General features: G+C 33.8%; 2 protein-coding genes across 2 annotated transcripts; both read left to right on the forward strand.

Annotated features, from left to right (window-relative positions):
• Positions 1 to 10,848: 10,848 nt before the first annotated feature.
• Positions 10,849 to 12,497, forward strand: LOC114185966 (putative cyclin-A3-1). The gene has a single exon (XM_028073956.1). It carries the CDS (start codon positions 11,111 to 11,113, stop codon positions 12,095 to 12,097), a length of 987 nt encoding a protein of 328 aa, XP_027929757.1. The 5' UTR covers positions 10,849 to 11,110; the 3' UTR covers positions 12,098 to 12,497.
• Positions 12,498 to 17,605: 5,108 nt separating this feature from the next.
• Positions 17,606 to 19,230, forward strand: LOC114185981 (putative cyclin-A3-1). The gene has a single exon (XM_028073973.1). It carries the CDS (start codon positions 17,815 to 17,817, stop codon positions 18,799 to 18,801), a length of 987 nt encoding a protein of 328 aa, XP_027929774.1. The 5' UTR covers positions 17,606 to 17,814; the 3' UTR covers positions 18,802 to 19,230.
• Positions 19,231 to 20,282: the final 1,052 nt, after the last annotated feature.

A 20,282-nucleotide genomic window follows, 5' to 3' on the forward strand; every position in this document is an offset into this window, starting at 1 on the left:
ATACAAATTTCCAATGACTTGTCTTGTACATTTGAACCTCTCTTTATGCCAAATTGTTAGAATTCCTTCTGAATTACCCTCCGTTTGTTTATGCAACCAGTCTATATTATTATCACCCCACAAGTTATAACAACTAACCTTTTGCAAGTCTTGTAACTTAGTCTCTTGGATGCATAACATATCAATTGCGTTGCTATCTATAAGTCCTTTTAGATATTTCCATTTGTGCCCCCTCCTAATCCTCTAATGTTTAAGCTAATAATTTTCATAGTTAACTAAATTTCCCCCTACTTTCCCTTTCGCCTGATTCTTATCTCTAGATTCCATATTCTCTAATTCCTTAATAATTTGTTCTTCCTCTCCTGAAAATGTTGCGCCTAATTCCTTTGCTAATTCCCACAACTTTACAGACTCCGAACCACTCGAAGCTTGTTGGTTAGACCAAAACAATTTATTGCAGTTTGGTATATTTTCATCAAAGAGTGAATTACATATAGATTGGACCACTGACCTGATTAATTTTCGCTTGTAAGCCTGCCTACCCTCCTTCGTTAAGCTGCTCGATTTTTGTTGTGCTTTTCCACTTGATTCTCCTATCCAGAATTGCCTTCTGACCGAGAATTCCAAAGGATCCAATTTTTCCTCATTAATGAGAATCATATGGTTGGTTGAAGATGTATTATAGCGCTCCAGGACATACGCTTGGTGAGAGGTGTCAACCGGTGTGCTCGTGTTTGATAGAATGTGGTGTTCACCTTTTGTAGGTTCCACAATTGCCAAGCTTCCAGAGGCCAATAAAAATTCTCCTGTTGTATCATCTGCTACCTCATTGGACCGACAACGGAGTGCACATTCTTCATTTGAGCTGCTGCTATTTACGACTGAAAGTGGGCTTGTTACGTTAGTTTGGCCCATTACGTCTATTTGAGCTTCATTTTCGCGGCATGGTTTTGTTGGAGTTAGTACTAGGTCAACGTGTGGGCCACCACTAGATAACTTTTCCAAGTTGCCATAATGCCCACCATGCAAAAGTGTAGCAGTGTTGTCATCAAAATGGAAGTCTTTGTTTGGCACAGATGGAGATGCTTCTGGCATTGATGCATAGTTTCTGTTTTTTGTTAAAAGAGCACAACGGTCATAAACGATCACATTACCGTTACCACTTTGCATCGCCGACTGCTTTTGGGGTCTCCCGTTGTCGTCGGTTGTCGGAGAAAGAACTGTACGCTCATCCAACACCGCGCATCGCATATTATTCAACTGGGAGTCATTATCGCTCCACTCTGTATCTGAGCTATGTTTCCCTTCTCCCGCATTGAAGAAGTTGCTCACAGAGGAAGAGTCAGTGTCTTTTGCACAGCAGCATAGTGGGTGTGTGTCTCCATTAAATTCCTCCTCCAATGCTACGTTGTATTCTTGGCCATTGATGCTCATGTTAACTACCATCCACGCTCTGCACCAGATGGGGACCTTTATCGTCAATCTAGCAAACTCTATGCATTCCCAAGCGTGTGTGCTTTCATCGATGGATACCAGGGATCCTATTGGTGCTACGATCTTTTTAAAACATTCCTCAGACCATAGATTAAGGGGTAAACCCCTACATCTTACCCAAACCAACTTGTTATGCATGGCTTGTGTAGAATTCCAAGGTGTGATCAAGTCAAAGTTCGTTTCCCACCACTCCTTGTTCTCCTCTATAAGCTTCACAACCTCCTCTCCAGAACTACCTTGCAGCAACAGTGTGTTATCCCCAAGGTATTTTGCTTTTAATCGGCCTTGACTGCTTGATTCCACTTCCTCACTAATTAGATCAACTCTCGCACAGTTGCTGACTCTGCCAATATAACTACCCTCCAGCCATTTAACATCCACCTCCTTAGCCTCAAAGCTTATTCCTTTCACTTGTTTGTTCTTCTGTGTAACTTCGTTTCCAGAACCTTTTGTAGCTTGAGCGTATGTTAAGTGTTTTTTAACCTCCCTCCATTCTGATCTAATTTTCACTGCCTTGTTAGCCACTGAAGATTTGGTTTGCTGTAGCCGAAGATTCACATCTTTCCTAGCATATCTTGGTATATTTACATGCAGTTTGGTAGAGCCAATGTAGATGGAGTCAAGGTCGTGTTGTAGTTTTTGAATTTCCTTAACATCATAGAAGCGAACGAACCCGTACCTGTGCCCCCACTTATCAAGCCTTCTTGGTATAAAAACTTCTGATACCCTTCCCCACCTCTGAAATACCCTCCACGTATCATTCTTACCGTAATTGATTGGAAAATGTGAGAAGAAGTAAGTAGTTATTTCTTCCTTGTTCATGCTATTTCTTGGATAATTCTTTTCCAAAGAGTTTTATGAAACGATTCGAATTTGTTTATGTAGATGACGACAACTCATGATCGGTGGCAAGTTTTTCGAGGTGAATTTATACGAAAGAAAGAGTAATAATGAAAAGAAATCTCTAGATTAAAATTAGACTATCCTATTTTTTTTTAAAGTGTAAAATAATATCTACAAAATAACTTATACTCTTAAATAATTTTATTTCTCTTTTTTCTTCTTTTTAAAATTCTTACACAAATTATGTGAAACAACATTAAGAAAAAGAACAAAATCTTATATAAAATATATCTAGCATGTCTGAAACAATATTAAAGAAAATGTTTATTTGTCAAAATTTGTCAGAAAAGCTTTGTTAAAATATCATCTCTCTAATACTAATATGTTTGGAATATCCACCTGTTAACTCAATGATGATATTTGACATATGATAACACTAACTCTCGAGTTAAATATTCATAAATAATTTCTTTTTCTGTCATGGGTATTCTAAGTTTTTTATAGCAACAGTAACTAAACTACAAGATTTTGACACAACCTGTTTTGATGACCCATTGTCCAAACCATTAATGAGCAATGCAGCATCCTTCATTGTACATAAGTAGTTGAGGTAACAGCTGCTGAATAATAAATAGTAGCCGAAGACATCATAGTATTACTATATAAAACTGAGAGTCAATCCATGAGGAAACAATTTCCTTAATAAACTATTTCTAAGTAAAACATTCTATTTTATATATATATATATATATATATATATATATATATATATATATATATATATATATTAATTAGTATTACGTAAGATTCTAGAAAATAACGTTTTAAAAGTGACAATAATTTAAGAATAGTAAAACTCAATTATTTTAATATTAAATAGTTTTAGTATAAATAGAATTATTATAAACGAGTTTTATTATTTTTAAAACACATTATCTCTCTAGAAACCACTTTTCTAGAGTTCTCTGACTTTTCTCTAGAGGTTTTGTTTCTTTGGTCGTCTGATCGGAGAACCAAGACCGTAGGATTGATCCTCTTGGTGAGCTCTTCAAATTGGACCGATCAGTTTCTCCATTCGCGTAAGTTGAGCTTCCACTATCCTTTTAGTCTTTTTTTGTTGCATGCGAGCCCTCTTTCGCTTGCATGCGACGTTTTAATCATCAGTATGAGTCTTTGTTGATCAGTGATCATAACGGTATGTCCTAATCATTCTTGTAATGTTTCTATGTGTAGATAGAGCATCCTGTGGAGTTAGAGGCGTTGACGTTTTTAAGGCGTTGACGTCTATAAAAAATGTTTAAGCAGGATAACAGGTAAAGAAAGCTAGAACTCAAAGACTTAAAAATGATTTGCTTGATTTTTGCTGGAAATTGAGTGTTGAAATGTATTGGATTGGCGTTTGTGTGTTGTGGAGTTGATTGCATGTTTGTTTGGTAATGTTTTCTAGCTTTGCATGAGTGAGTGTAGGTGGGGATCTGTTGTGCTCGCCTAAGCGAGTGGTTTTTCGCCCAAACGAGAAGCTCTCGCCTAAGCGAGAATAGCAGAAGCTCGTCCCTACTCTCTGTCGCGAGTTGTCGCCTGAGCGAAGGCCTTCCGCTTGAGCGAGAGTGATCTCGCCTAAGCGAGATGGTTTAGCTTAAGCGAGGACTCGTGGATGCTCCAGTGCTCTTTGTTTTCAATCTCGCTCAGGCGAGAGAGCTTTTAGCTTGAGCGAGAGGCTCCTGTCGTCTGAGCGAGAGCTCTGCAGCTTGAGTGAGATTGACAGCAAATTGATTTTAAATTACTTGGTTGCTTCAATGATTGATTGATTAATTTACTCCTTAAAGAAGTTTGATATCATGTATGTTTTATGTGATGTAATGAGACTGAAATCGACGAGTTTGGTATGAAATGTTGTGTGAGCATGCGAAGTTGTGATGTTTAAGGAATTTCAAGGAGAAGTTCTATGTAGTGGTGTTTTAGTGTATGCAATGACATAAGGACTTGGTATTGGTTGGTCTCCTGAAACTCCAATAATCATTCACGCTCAGATAGAGCATAATGGATTATGTTGTGAGGAGTAGTAGGAGGTCCTAGTCTCTGGACTGGATCAAGTCCTAGGCACGAAGGGGATTTATCTTGTGAGAGGTTGGGTGATAACCCTTGAGGCCAAATGTAACATCCCGACCGGATATTATGGATTTAAATAAATAAAATAAAGAAATAAACAATCAACTTCATTTAATGAAAATCTTTTCCCAAAAATGCAGGAATTTAAACATTTACTTCCTCATAATCTATGTCAAAATCCATACTTATAAAAATTCACATAAATATCCATAAACGATAAGGTCTACAATTTTTATTCCAAAATCATAAAACATAAAACTCTAAATAGAAACTCCCATGCTAGCCCTACTCCGGCTCTATGCATCACCAGATCCACCTGCAACATCATCTACTCACGTGTACCGCGTACACGATCATCGCCAAACACAAGTAGATAAGGTGAGCTAACAGAATAAAACATATGCATACAAATCATATAATTTCAATCACACCAAAGGAACCCATATCCTTTGATTTCACACACATGGCCACCACCATCTCAATTGTGGTCTACGTCTTCTGATGAGTACCTCAAGGTGTCTTGCTGCCACACCTACCAGCCACAACTGGTAGAGCACGTGCGGGAAACCTTGTTACGGATCACACACCATAACGCCAGGTGGAGTTCCTATTACGAATGACATTCGTAACGTCCCAAGACTACCAAACTCGTCAACTTAATACTGAGGAAGGCGATCTAACTGGACTCATCCGTACACGCCACAACGTGCACACTCACACTGGCAACACTCGCCAACCCGAGCCATAACTCAAGAGTTCCTCGTGTTCATCCGTCATCCCGAGCCACAACTCATGAGATGTCATTTCGAGCCACAACTCAAGGAATGCAACGTGCTTAACCCCTATCCCGAGTCACAACTCAAAGGATACGTTCCAAGCCACAACTCAAGGAACACCAACAAGCCGACCTTTAAAGTATCACCAACCAAAACCTTGTAGATCACGCACTACCAAAACAAACAAAGCACTTTGCCTCACAGTATCGCCTGGCGCAACACACGAGTCGCCAGGCACAATGCGCTTCCAGTCCGCTAGCGGAGGACGCGTACCGCCAAGCGCCAGGCACCTCTACACTCATTGTTCCTGTAATTATTGCCTAGCAGGAATATCTCTGCTTCCAGGCGCCTTGCTTCACACCAACCCCCTAGAACAATGCCTATCGCCTGGCGGTATGAACCATGCCGCTAGGCGCCACACCAATGCATCAACTGTTCTGGTTTTTCTGCACTTCGTTAAATTACTAACTTTCAGTCACGTACTTGCACACCTCCAGAGTATCTATTACCACTCTATTCAGTACTCAATGGTCTATATATTGTATTCCTTGGCATACACATACCTTCTTACCTTTATTCACTTATATTCCATTGATTCAAGTCTTAGGTTCAACATTGCTAAATAAAAAATAACACTATTAGCTTCATGCCCTTACCCTCTATTAATTATCCAATTGTTAATTAAGTCTCCACCAAATTTTGTATGGCATAACCACCATAGCCTACTCATGTGTACCTCATCCTTCCAACTTGACAAATCCAATTACTCTTACAATCCCATATTTACTCTAGCAACGTCTTATTATGACTAATATTACCATATGTTATTGAACACTTATGTCTCACTCGAACTGCAATTCTTATTGCACTACCATGATAGTTCTCTTCCATTCAATTCCTAGAAGTTACACTTTTAACTCCAACATATCATCATCCATGCTTCTATTCCATTACTGCTTCCAATTCCCCAAGTAGCATGAACTTGATTCACTAAAAGTTCAGAACCATCAATAACTCTCACGACCACGTCAAGACTCAGGCCACTATGATGGCGCCTGTCGGCAAGCTCCATGTCGTCAAGCGGTGCATGCAGTTCTGGGCAAACTCCCAGAATTTCTGCACCTGCACTGCCCTCCTACATTTTTTCCTCTACCTATCTTCACTATTTCGTACATGAGCATGGTAACCGAGACCCAAATATTCAAACTCAACTATACCCAGCACAGTTCCAATACTAATTCACAATAATTGTACTCGAATCATAAAAATCCCTAAATGTTCAACCCTAAATGGTTGTTCATAGCAATTTTCTCAAATTTAACCTCCAACCACACGTAATTCGACCATGTAACACGTCAAATCATTCATAAATACTTAGGACTTCCTTTTTCCCCTATCAGAACTACCCCGGAACGTACAGTACATCAAAATCGAGTCAATTCGACTTGTGTTGCCTGGAGGTTGTTCATCACCGCCAGGCAGTTCATCAAGAAAAACCCATAATTGGGTTGTAGGCTTGTGTCGCCTAGCGGTATAGGGCTTCACCATCAGGCGATTCCTCGTAGGAACCTAGCAAAACACAAAAAATGGTATGTGTCGCCTGGCGGGGAGTTCATAGCCTGCCAGGCAGTTTCTGGAAATTTCTAGAAACACAAAATTTAAAAAATGCATAAGGGTTCATGCATAATCACAATATATTTATCATACAATTCATGCTTAAACCTAAATTTAACACGTAAAACTCCCCTAACATGGTTTCTTTTAGCTTAACTTGGAGACTTTGAGAGATCCTCTTTGATCACTAGGCCGCCTAGCACTCCCCTTCAATTTAGCTCCCAATTACACTCAATTCTCACCACATCCTCTGAATTCGTGCTTTTCTTCCTATGCAACAATGACAATACAAAAAACCTTTCTTCTCACCTAAATTGGTCTTTTAATGGTGCCTTAATTATAGGTTAATGTTCTAAAACGAAAATTGGCATTTAACTTAGCTTAATGGTCATTCAATACTTGTCTTATGATGGTTTTCCAGCCCTCCCTTGGCTGCTAGGGTTTTATGACTTTTGATATTCATGCCAAAAATAATTCTAGCAAAAAGATAGTTTAGTGTGGGTCTACCAAGGTTCAAACTCATAACCATGCCCATGTCAAATCAATGCATAATCATCATGATCCAGCACATTATTAAAATAATTATAAATTAAATAGCACATAATTAGCATACATAGGACTTGGGCCCAAGTCTTATCACACAATAAAGTATTTTCAACCATTTGAAGTAGTACTTTTCCACATGGTACATGTCAGAATTAAATGTCATAAAGGCTTCCACTACCCTCATTTATTAATTAATTAATTAATTTTTCACAGGTCTTAAACCAAACTCTGCAGAGTTGGGAACCACACACAAGTGCAAGCCACCGAGAGATCCGATGTCATTGGCATGTATCCGAATAATTGAGTTTAATGTCAAATGTATCTCTGTTTATATGTATGCCTATATGTGTTATGTTGGTAAACTGAGTTAAGTTTTCATATGAAATTTTCTTGTTTACATTAGCTTACCCTTGCTTTCTGTGTTTCTATCTTATGTTGTATGTTTTTCTTTTGCGATGATCACTTTTTCGGTGGGGTGGGAGCAGACGTGGTTACAGTGTCAGAGATACTTCTGGAGGATGACGAGCCATTGTTTTAGGTTGAGAAGGAGGCTTTTCAGTGAGAGCTTTAGTAGTGGTCAATTTAAGTATAGAGTTTATTAGTTTAGTTTAAGTGTATAAGTGATATATTTTTATAGTCATATCTTTTGTAAGACTGATTATTGTATTAATATATTGTGTACACTAAATTATCTATTTTGGAACTATGATAAAACTCTCTATTTTTATTAGTTTTAAGCTGCTAACAATGGGATGTTACACATTCTATGTTAGAAAATAAAATAAACAAATAAACATCGTAAGTTATTGATTACATGAATATTTATTAAGTAGATGTCTATCACTTCTCATAATAAATTTCTTATAGTCTCAACACTACAGGTTACACAACATTACTCTTCTGCATTTATTTGATCGTTGTCTCGGGAATCTCAAATCTCTAGGCGACAAGAAATAGTGCAATTGTTCTAGTTTCTTCAACTTTGCTCAGTGGCCAAACAAGAACATGATCTCCTTCTCTATGAAAAAGTTTGGCTCGAACGAACATCTCAAAGAGTGATAGATACCTTGATTTTGTTCCTCCTCCTCTTGCTTCTTAGTAACCGAGTTTTCTCATCCCACAACTTCAGTTTTCCATGGTTACTTGCTTTCATATGTGAATCCTAATTCACCTTCACTTGGATCGTCATTCTCAACACCAAGTGATACGAACATGTCTGAAGTGTTTATCTTTCCATAAATGTAATTTTACACTACCCATTTTACTTCTTTTCTATTTATTGCTTGCCAAATTTATAGACGGTCAAATTAGAAGATCAAAAAGTAATATTTCATTATACGAACAACATGTTTCCAATATCTGTTCAAACAGCAAAATCTTACATACATCTTTCCAATATCTGTTCCAATGGAAGTTTTGGTGCTTGCACGTCTAAAGAACAAGAAAGCAGTTATTTATATGCCATATGAACAGGTTATATTAGAAAAGAAGAAAGGTCTTTATGATGGGTTGCCACACTTAATCAATGTATCAAGAGAGAAGAGACCACACTACCATCACAATTACAAAGTCGGAGCTATGAATGTGTTGGTAAGTTTTGATTCTCATTTTTTTTAATTCAACCATAAGTTATTAATTTGAATTAATAACTTATATGTGCAGGCAAGAGTGTCTGGATCGATGAGCAATGCTCTTTATGTTGAACTAGACTGTGACATGTCGTGAACAATCCTAAATTTGTTCTACATGCTCTGAGCATTTTGATGGATTCACAAGAAGGGGTTGCTTTCGTTCAATGTTTCCAACAATTCTACGATGGAATAAAAGATGACCCTTTTGGAAATCAGTGGGTGGTTGCATTCCAGGTGCTTTTCAGCTTTAAATGAACTTCTAAGTTTACTCTTCACTTGTGAAATTTATGAACTAAGGAACTTTGTAATCTAACATTTTTTTGTTTTTGTCTTACGCCGTACATGATTCGGGGCATGACTGGACTTCAAGGACTTTCTATGAAGGAACTGATTCGGGGCATAACTGGACTTCAAGGACTTTCTATGGAGGAACAAACCGTTCATTTAGAAGAAACACTGTTTACGGTCTTTATCCTCCTGAAATCGAAACTGGGATAAAAGGTCTTATCCAAATTCACACAATTTCTTATTTTTAAATGGAAAATAATTTTTTGATAAAGTTTACAAAATTTTCACAAACAGAATTAAATAAATAATTTTTTTATTTTTTAATCAAAATAAAAAAATAAAATATTATTTTTTTTTTACCATATTAATACGTTTGTCAAAATTTGTCAATTTTTTTGTTTTGTTAAACTATCATATTTCGTAGGGGAATTCATTTGTACTGCATATATGATAGTGTGCTACTGGACATATATTTGAAAGGGTTGTTTAGCAGAGGAAAATACGGGATTCCCTTATCACCATTTTCATGTCATCATTTATCTTTGTGCATTTTTGTACAAGTAATATTACCAGTTGATGACAACTAGAACTTTGTCTTGGCATCACTGAATAAGTCTATCAAAGGTTGTCTACTTTCTACTAAGTGTGCATTATTTGATGGCGAATCTTGTACTTTGACTTATTATTTGGTACAAAAGTCATTTGGTGTTGATTGCTTAATGACAACCAGAAACCTTTATTCCCTTGTACAATGTTTATCTCCGTCATCCATATAACGACATGTCGTCAACTTAATTACTTAATTCAGATTTAAGTATCATCAAGTTGATATATATAATGCTAAGATTTTCTTTAATCATTAATTATTTAGGTCTTTTGGTCAACATTATGTCAGTCATGATTTTCTTTACACTAATTAAGATTATTTTCAGTTATTTTTCAACAACAGTAATTAAATTTTTGTCGAAGTTATTTTTACAGTCAAACTATTATTTGATTTTTAGATAATATAATTTAACATTTTTCATTATTCATTAATTTTATATAAAGGAGGATTGACTGTCATGATTATCTTTCACCACTATTGATAAAGTTATTTTTTAGTATATAACATCTTTCGATTTAAAGTATGCAATATATTTTTTTAACAAAATTTATAGACATTTTTTCACTAGACATCCCTAAGGTTATATGATAAAAAGTTTATAACTTAACACAAATTAAATTATATTTTAAATAAAATATTAAAAAACTCAATAATTTAAAATAAAAATAAATTTCACATATAATTGCATAGAAAATTTGTAAAACTTCCTAAGATCGATAAAAGATATTGAAGTAATTATTTCAATTTTTTATTTATAATTTTTTCACTAAAAATTCCAATCTTACAAACAGGTCTTTGAATAAAAAATTTTGATATTATATAACCTTTGTAAAATATTTCCTATTAATGTATAATTTTCTCCTAAAGTATAAAATATTTATCACTTTCCACATTTAAAGGCAAAAGGCGGAGAAGAAGAGGGCGCCGCCATGTGAAAAATTCTCTTATATTCCTAAAGAAACCCTAAACCATCGTACCTTTGAATTTCGAACCAAAATGAAATTTTCAGTGACGCCAAAACTCGAAATTTTCAGACACACCGATTCATTTTCGATTTCATTTTCGAACCTTCCTTGCATTGTCTACCCATTATACATAAACATGTCAACAATCTTTCTTCTTCACCCAAAACTCCAATCTCATCTTCTTCCATCTGTCTGTTCTCTCCCTCTCTTCCAAATTCACGCCTCAGAAGGAACAAGATGGAGACTCGTGCCGCTTCAAAGAGAAAGGCAAACAGTATAGTCTTGGTCCAAAAACAACACCCCAAAAGGCATAGGGTTTCCTTCGCTCAAAATCCTCCCAAAGAGAAATTGCAAGATGCCAAGAAGCCATCTCCCACAACCACCCACTCTTCTTCCCCCCATATAGGTGAATCTCTTGTTTCCGATGTCTACGAGTATCTTCATGAGATGGAGATGCAGAAAAAGAGAAGACCAATTGTTGACTACATTGAGAAAGTTCAGAAACTGTTTACGCCAACCATGAGAGGAATCTTGGTGGATTGGTTAGTAGAAGTGGGTGAGGAGTACAAGCTTCTCCCGGACACTCTTCATCTCTCTGTTTCATACATTGATAGGTTTTTGTCTGTTAATCCTGTCACTAAATCCAGACTTCAGTTGCTGGGTGTTTCCTCCATGCTCATTGCATCCAAGTACGAGGAAATCGATCCACCCTGTGTGGACGACTTTTGCAGTATCACCGATCACACATATGACAAGGAAGAGGTAGTTAAGATGGAAGCTGACATATTACAGTCACTCAAGTTTGAAATGGGAAATCCTACTGTGAACACCTTTCTCAGGCGGTTTGTTGATGTTGCTTCTGATCATGAGATGACTCCAAATTCACAGATTGAATTTTTGAGTCAGTATCTTGCTGAGTTAAGTTTGCTGGATTATGATTGTTTAAGATTTTTGCCTTCTGTTGTGGCAGCATCAGCTGTATTTCTTTCCAGATTTATTATCTCGCCTGAAGTACATCCATGGAGTCATTCTTTGAGTGAATGCTCAGGTTACAAACCAGCTGAATTGAAAGAATGTGTCAAAACCTTGCATGACCTGTACTTGTTACGAAAAGCAGCATCCTTCGAAGCTGTCCGGGATAAGTACAAGCAGCAAAAGTTCAAATGCGTTGCAAACCTGTCTTCCCCTCCTTATGTACCAAATTCTTACTTTGAAGACTTCTAAAGATGCATAGAACTCAATTAACTTATTAGATTGTACAGTTTCTTGTCATCATTGAGGCTTTGAAGGAAACACAGCACGCAATTTTGATGGTTACTGCTGAACAATTGTGATAGTCTTTCAATAGCATGTACTAGGAAAATTATGGTGTAGGATGAGGTCAAAATTGTATAATTCATTGCTTAGAAATTTATACGAACAAAGTTACCTTGTGAAAAATCGTCTTTGGCATCATTGATCCAAGTGATGGTTGCAATCTTGGGAGACTTTGTGCTTCAACCAATAAAGAATGGGGCTTTTACTTTGTTTTTAGACAGCAAACCAGGGGTGTTGATCTTGGGATCTAAGGATGTTGTCATCAATAAATTTTAATTTTTTTTATCATTTGTCAAGCTGTGGTCATGGCGGGAAGGAACTTTAGATGCAGAGAAAGTAGGGAATTAAACATTACAGTTTTTGTTCAGAATTGAAAATGTCCTATTCTGTAGGAATATTTATTTATCTTTGTTTTCATCATTCTCTTTTGTTACCATTAACATTTATTTTAAACCTAAAGAACTGCGATTTTATATAAAATGCAAAGTGTAAAGGTGGTTCTTGATAAAAATTATGGTTATAAGTTATAGTTTTTATGGTTCATAAATAGATTTATTTCATAAAAAAAAATCGCAAGAATATATATTACAAAATTTACAAAAAACTTATTTTCATATATTTACGAAAAAACGTTAATCTCTACTTGCTTCTATTAGTTTAGTGTAGAAATAAAAAGGAAGAAACAAATTTGAAAATAATGATACATAATTTTTTTTAATAAATATGAAAAAAAAAATATAACGTATAAACTTGTCACTCAAATATTACAAATATAAAAACTTCATGCGGAAAACTTATATTACATTATATTATATCAATCACTTAAATAATATCTTATTAACATTTTTATAAATAAACTAAAAATACTAATAATAAATAAAATATATGGTGAATCTACAAAGTCTCCAAAACTCTACAATTAAATTTTTCACTTTCAAATAATAATCTAACTCTTGCCAAAATATTATAAAAAATAAGGATATTTGCTTTCTAGTTTTCGTTAGGTTTTTTTAATTTGGTTATATTTTTAATTTTTTTAATTTAGTTTTAATATTCGTCAATTTTATTTAATTTGTCCTTTTCGCTAACACTGTTAAAATAGTTAACGGATAGTGAACAGTAATTATCACGTGTCATTTTGTGATTTTTTTTTTTTTTTTTTGATTTTTTGAAATTCAGATTCAAATATTTGAATCATGATTTAAATCCAAATCCAATATTTGGATCAAGTTCAAAATCCAAAATCCATTTTTTATAACAGAAATTTAAATTGAATTTTCTAAGACTTGTGTCCTTAGGTTCGACACCATCAAATTTGAGAGATTTTTTGTCGGGGCTAACTCGATCGAATTTCAGCATGGAACAAACTCAACTAACTTTTGGTTGTGCCAGACTTAGCCAAATTTTGATCGGGACCGACCGAATTTTGGTTGAGGCCGACTTCAACCGAATTTTGGTTGGGGTCGACTCGGGCAAATTCAAACGAATTTTGGTCAGGGCCGACTCGGTCAAGTATGTACAAATTTCGGTTACGACCGACTCGGTAAAATTTAGCAGCATATGAAAAAATTTCGGCTGGAACAACATGGCCGAATATGACCAAATTTGGGTTAGGGTCGACACAACAAAATGTCTGTTAGGATCGACTTGACTAGATTCGGTCAAATTTCGGTCGACGTTGATTTTGCCTAATATGGCCACATTTGGGTAAGGACCTGCTCAGCCAAATTTCGGACGGTGTTGAATCGACTAAATTCTGCAAACTTTTGGTCAAAGATGACTCGATTGAATACTACCAAATTTTGGTTGCGGTTGGCTCCACCAAAATGACAAAATTTAGTCTGAGATCGACTCGGCTAAATATGACCAAAGTTGGACTAAGGCAAACTCGACGAAATTTCGGTCGAGATTGACTCGCCTGAATTTCGTTCAAGGCCAACTCGATTGAATTTGGCCGAATTTTGGTCGGGGCCAACTCGGTTGAATATGGCTAAATTTCGATCGCGACCAACTAGTCCGAATACAGCCAAATTTCGATAACGACCGACTATTCCGAATATGGCCAAATTTTGTCTGGGGTTGTCTCAGCCAAATACGACCAAATCTGGGCCAAGGCTGATTCGATCTAATTTCGACCAGGGCTGACTAAACTGAATTCGACCAAATTTTGACCAGAGCCGGCTAGGCTGAATACGACCAAATTTTGGTCGTGGTCGTCTCACCTTAATACGGCAAAATTTCGTCTGAGGCTGACTTAGCCCAATGCGGCAAATTTGGTCCAGGGCCGAGTGGACAAAATTTCGATCAGGGCCAACTTAACTGTATTCGGTTGAATACCGTCAAATTTTGTATAAGGTCACACTGGCTCAATAAAATTTGGACTAGTCCATCTTGACATCTAGCTTAACCCAACTAAAAGTTTAAATTGAATTTTTTGGATTTTCCATATTTGAAAATATAGATTTAGAGAATGAATATCTAATTCACAAAATATATAAAAGTATATCAGATTGAAATCCAGATCCAATAAAATAAATTTCAAATTGATTGAATTTTTATTGAAATAAATCTTAATTGGATCGAATCAGATAAAATAATTAAATTTTTTGTCCACCCGTAATAAAAAGGTACAAAACAGAAACAAAAATATACTTTTTATAGACTATAGTAAACCATTTCTTACGAGAGTGAAGTTTTGTTAATTAGGTTTGACAATTTTGGAAACTAGTTGGGGTGGTTGTATTGTAGGGATCAATGGCCGAATGTATAAAGTTGATTATATATATATATATATATATATATATATATATATATATATATATATATATATATATATATATATATATCCATTAACTTTAAGTGAATTTTGGAATCAGTGTATTTTGAAACTTTTAATCAATTTAATCTTTCATTTTACGAAATACATAGATTTAGTACTTTTAATCAAATTTTGTTAGGTTTATTTTATGTTTCGTACGCATTTCAGGATTGTATTTGAGTTGTTTATATTATTTGACACATTTTTGTTATAATGTTAAGTTAAATACTATTATGAAACACGTTTGAAATGTCAAATAAACATAACAAAATTTGATTAAAATGACTAAAAATTCACGTATTTCGAAATATGAATGACTAAATTGGTCAAAAATTTCGAAATAGACTAATTTCAAGATTTACTGAAAGTTAAGGAACCAAAAACATATTTAACTATATATATATATATATATATTAATAGTGCTAAGATTTATTTTAAGTCAATGTCGATTGTAGTTATTTTTTAGTTTTTTTAACGGCAGTTATTAATTTTTTGTCGAAGTTATTGTCAGGGAGGACTCAAGAGTTTTGGAGGTCTAAAGCAAACTTACAAAATGAGATCTTTTATTTTATTTTTTTTTTTGCAAAATTATTTATTAAATTGTCATAATTAATTTTATTTTAATTTTTTTAAAGGATAATAGGATTAATTTTTTTAATATTTCTTGGGACATGGTTTATCTTAAATAAATTTTTATTATCTTTAACTTTGAGAAACTCCTTCCGGCTGAAGCAACTGATATTGAACTTGTTAACATTATCCTAATCACTAATTACTTCTCTTTCTCTATTGTTGTTTTCACCTATATCTATATTGTTATTATCTTGTTCATTCAAATAACACTCACATGTATTTTCTAATTCATTTTTTCTTATCTATTTTTATAAAGTTATTCATAGTTCCTTTTTGTTATGCAATTAATGCCTAAATTCTTATCCTTTTTTGGATCTTTGAATAGCCTGATTCAAATTTTTTAGTTGATATATCTATATATTTTTATATGAAATAATAATATATAAAATACTACTAAAGATATGTATATAAAATGATTGATTTAGAATAATAAAACCTGATTTTGGTTGTCAAGGAAGTAAAACTGATAGTAGACTTGCAGTATCTTAAAGTCTCAAACCTCTCACTCCCTCTCAACTATTTCACAAACCTCCAAAGTTTATTTTAAGATTAATCATTAATAAAAATAATTCAATTTTTTTTTGTTTTTCGATAACAAGTGGGCAAGATATACAAAAAAAAAAAACTCTTAAAACTCATAAATCGAAAAGTACCGAAAAACAAAATTGGGTAGAAGAAATGCATTTCTAATTCTAATACAAATAAAAAAAACTGCAACACAAATATAAAGAAAAAACATATTAACCAAAAATGAGGATGGAAATATTGGTACACACAGACAACATGATATTCAAGATGAGGAGATTCAAAGAATGTAATATACTAAAACCCTAAAAAATGACTCTTAATAGAAAAAAAAGTAAAAACAAATAAGAGAAGTCAGAGAGATAAAAGAAGAAAAAGAAAATATAATACACAGAGAATAAAGATATCGCTTCGTAAACAAAATTATAATTTACTAAAACAAGTTTCAACTCATTAATTATCATTTTTAATGCCAATAAAAATTATCAGATAATAATAATTTAATTATATTTTATTTTCAAACATAAAATTATAATTAATTTAATAAAGATATATTAGTATTAAAAAAATTAGAAATCTTTTTTTCTTAAATATAATTTTATAATTAATTTAATACTTGTAAATATTAGTAATATTAATAGTAAAAAGTTCATTTTTGAGACCTTATTTTATTCAAAGCCTAAAACAAGTTACCCTTGAGCCGGGCCTGGTTATTTATTGTTCAACCAACACCGAAACAATTATTTTTTTATTAGTGTCAACTATTATTTGATTTTTAAATAATGTAATTTAAGATTTTTAATCATTCATCTACAAATATTAATGCGGATTGACTGTCATTATTATCTTTTTATTGATAAAATTAATTTTTAGTAGATTTGAGTAACTTCTTTCAGTTTAATATATTTTTCACAATAAAGTTTATAGAAATTTTTTGACTAGACATCCCTAATGTTATTTTATGATAGACTTCCTGTACTTTTATATATGATAAAAAAATACAAATTTAACAAATTTAAATTATACTTTAAAAAAAATTCAAAAAATTCAATAATTTAAAAAAAAATTTATATATAGTTGAATAGAAAATTTATAAAAATTCCTAAGATCAGCACAAGATATTGAAGTAATTATTTCAATTTTTGATTTACAATGTTGACACTGCAAATTTTCAATGTTACTAATAGTAAAAAGTATTGATATTATGTAATTCCTAGAATATTTTCTATTAATGTATAATTTTCTCTTAAAGTTTAATCTATTGGACAAAAAATTTATATATTAGCAGTATAAAATATTTAAAATATTTGTCACTTTCAACTTCATTTTACCATGGGAGGCGGAAAAGAAGGGCGCCCTCCCGCCATTTGAAAATTCTCTTCTATTCTAAAACAAACCTAAACCACACTATACCTTTGAATTTGGAACCAAAACAAAATCCCTAAATTTTCAGTGACGCCAAATCTCTGAAATTTTCAGACACACTGGTTTTCATGTTGTTTTCATTTTCGAACCCTCCTTCTCTTGTCTACCAGTTATACATAAACATGACAACAATCTCTATTCTCCACCCAAAACTCCAATCTCATCTTCTTCCATCTGTCTGTTCTCTCCCCCTCTCTCAGATTCACACCACAGAAGGAAGAAGATGGAGACTCGTGCCGCTTCAAAGAGAAAGGCAAACAGTATGGTCTTGGTCCAAAAACAACATCCCAAAAGGCATAGGGTTTCCTTCGCTCCAAATTCTCCCAAAGAGAAACTGCAAGATGCCAAGAAGCCATCTCCCACAACCACCCACTCTTCTTCCCCCCATATAGGTGAATCTCTTGTCTCCGATGTCTTCGATTATCTTCATGAAATGGAGATGCAGGAAAAGAGGAGACCAATGGTTGACTACATTGAGAAAGTTCAGAAACTGTTTACGCCAACCATGAGAGGAATCTTGGTGGATTGGTTAGTAGAAGTGGGTGAGGAGTACAAGCTTCTCCCGGACACTCTTCATCTCTCTGTTTCTTACATTGATAGGTTCTTGTCTGTTAATCCTGTCACTAAATCCAGACTTCAGTTGCTGGGTGTTTCCTCCATGCTCATTGCATCCAAATACGAGGAAATCGATCCACCCTGTGTGGACGACTTTTGCAGTATCACTGATCACACATATGACAAGGCAGAGGTAGTTAAGATGGAAGCTGATATACTACACTCACTAAAGTTTGAAATGGGAAATCCTACTGTGAACACCTTTCTCAGGAGGTTTGTTGATGTTGCTTCTGATCGCGAGATGACTCCAAATTCACAGATTGAATTTTTGAGTCAGTATCTTGCTGAGTTAAGTTTGCTGGATTATGATTGTTTAAGATTTTTGCCTTCTGTTGTGGCAGCATCAGCTGTATTTCTTTCCAGATTTATCATCTCGCCTGAGGTACATCCATGGAATTATTCTTTGAGTGAATGCTCAGGTTACAAACCAGCTGAATTGAAAGAATGTGTCGAAATCTTGCATGACCTGTATTTGTTACGAAAGGCAACATCGTTCGAAGCTGTCCGGGATAAGTACAAGCAGCAAAAGTTCAAATGCGTTGCAAACCTGTCTTCTCCTCCTTATATACCCAATTGTTACTTTGAAGATCTCTAAAGGTGCATAGGATTCAATTAACATCTTAGATTGTACAGCTTATTGTTCATCTTGAGGCTTGAAGGAAACACAGCACGCAATTTTGATGGTTACTGCTGAACAATTGTGATAGTCTTTCAATAGCATGTACTAGGAAAATTATGGTGTAGGATAAGGTCAAAATTGTATAATTCATTGCTTAGAATTTTATAGGAACAAAGTCACCATGTGAAAAATCGTCTTTGGCATCATTGATCCAAGTGATGGTTGCAATCTTGGGAGACTTTGTGCTTCAACCAATAAAGAATGGGACTTTTACTTTATTTCTGGACAGCAAACCAGGATTGTTGATCTTGGGATCTAAGGATGTTGTCATCAATAAATTTGAATTTTTTTTCATCATTTGTCAAGCTGTGGTCATGGCGGGAAGGAATTTTAGATGCAGAGGAAGTAGGGAATTAAACATTACAATTTTTGTTCAGAATTGAAAATGTCCTATTCTGTAGGGATATTTATTAATCTTTATTTTCATCATTCTTTTTTGTTACCATTAACATTTATTTTAACCCTAAAGAACTGCGATTTTATATAAAATGCAAAGTGTAAAGGTGGTTCTCCATAAAAATGATGGTTATAAGTTATAGTTTTTATGGTTTATAAATAGATTTATTTCATAAAAAAATCGCAATAATATATATTACAAAATTTACAAAAAACTTATTTTCACATATTTATGAAAAAACGTTAATCTCTACTTGCTTCTATTAGTTTAGTGTAGAAATAAAAAGAAAGAAACAAATTTAAAAATAATGATACATAATTCTTTTTAATAAATATGAAAAAAAAGTTCTAACATTAAACTTGTCACTCAAATATTACAAATATAAAAAACTTTATGCGGAAAACATATATTACGTTATATTATATCAATCATATAAATAATATCTTATTAACATTTTTATAAATAAACTAAAAATACAAATGATAAATAAAATATATGGTGAATCTACAAAGTCTCCAAAACTCTACACTTAAATTTTTCACTTTTAAATAATAATCTAACTCTTGCTAAAATATTACCAAAATAAGGATATAAATAATACTTTAATTTTATCAGAATCTCCTGGAAACAAGCTTGTCATTGAGATATTAGGAGCACAATAATAACGTATTCGTTTCATCAATTTTACAGAAGCAATTAAATTAATGTATTTTTACAAGTTGATTGAGAAGTTTAAAATAATTAAGTGATAATAAGACAACCTATTAAAACGGAAAATAAAAATATGAATTAAAGAAAAGAGTCTATTGAATCATAATTATTCGTGCACCGTCAGAAAACAATTTCTTAACTATAATAGTGACAAAAAGAAAGTTAAATGCTATTTTGTTGTGCCTACTGCAGTAAATCTATTAAAGATTCTCACTCCATGATTTGAATATCTATTAAAGTTTGCTCAATGGTCAAGCAAGGACATGATCTCTCTGTATAAAAGATGACC

This window comes from Vigna unguiculata, chromosome 5 (assembly GCF_004118075.2).
Source record: "Vigna unguiculata cultivar IT97K-499-35 chromosome 5, ASM411807v1, whole genome shotgun sequence".
NCBI lineage: Eukaryota > Viridiplantae > Streptophyta > Magnoliopsida > Fabales > Fabaceae > Vigna > Vigna unguiculata.

What these genes read in the sequence shown, in the direction of transcription:
- LOC114185966 (XM_028073956.1), top strand. Translation starts at nt 11,111, where the DNA reads ATGGAGACTCGTGCCGCTTCAAAGAGAAAGGCAAACAGTATAGTCTTG.
- LOC114185981 (XM_028073973.1), top strand. Translation starts at nt 17,815, where the DNA reads ATGGAGACTCGTGCCGCTTCAAAGAGAAAGGCAAACAGTATGGTCTTG.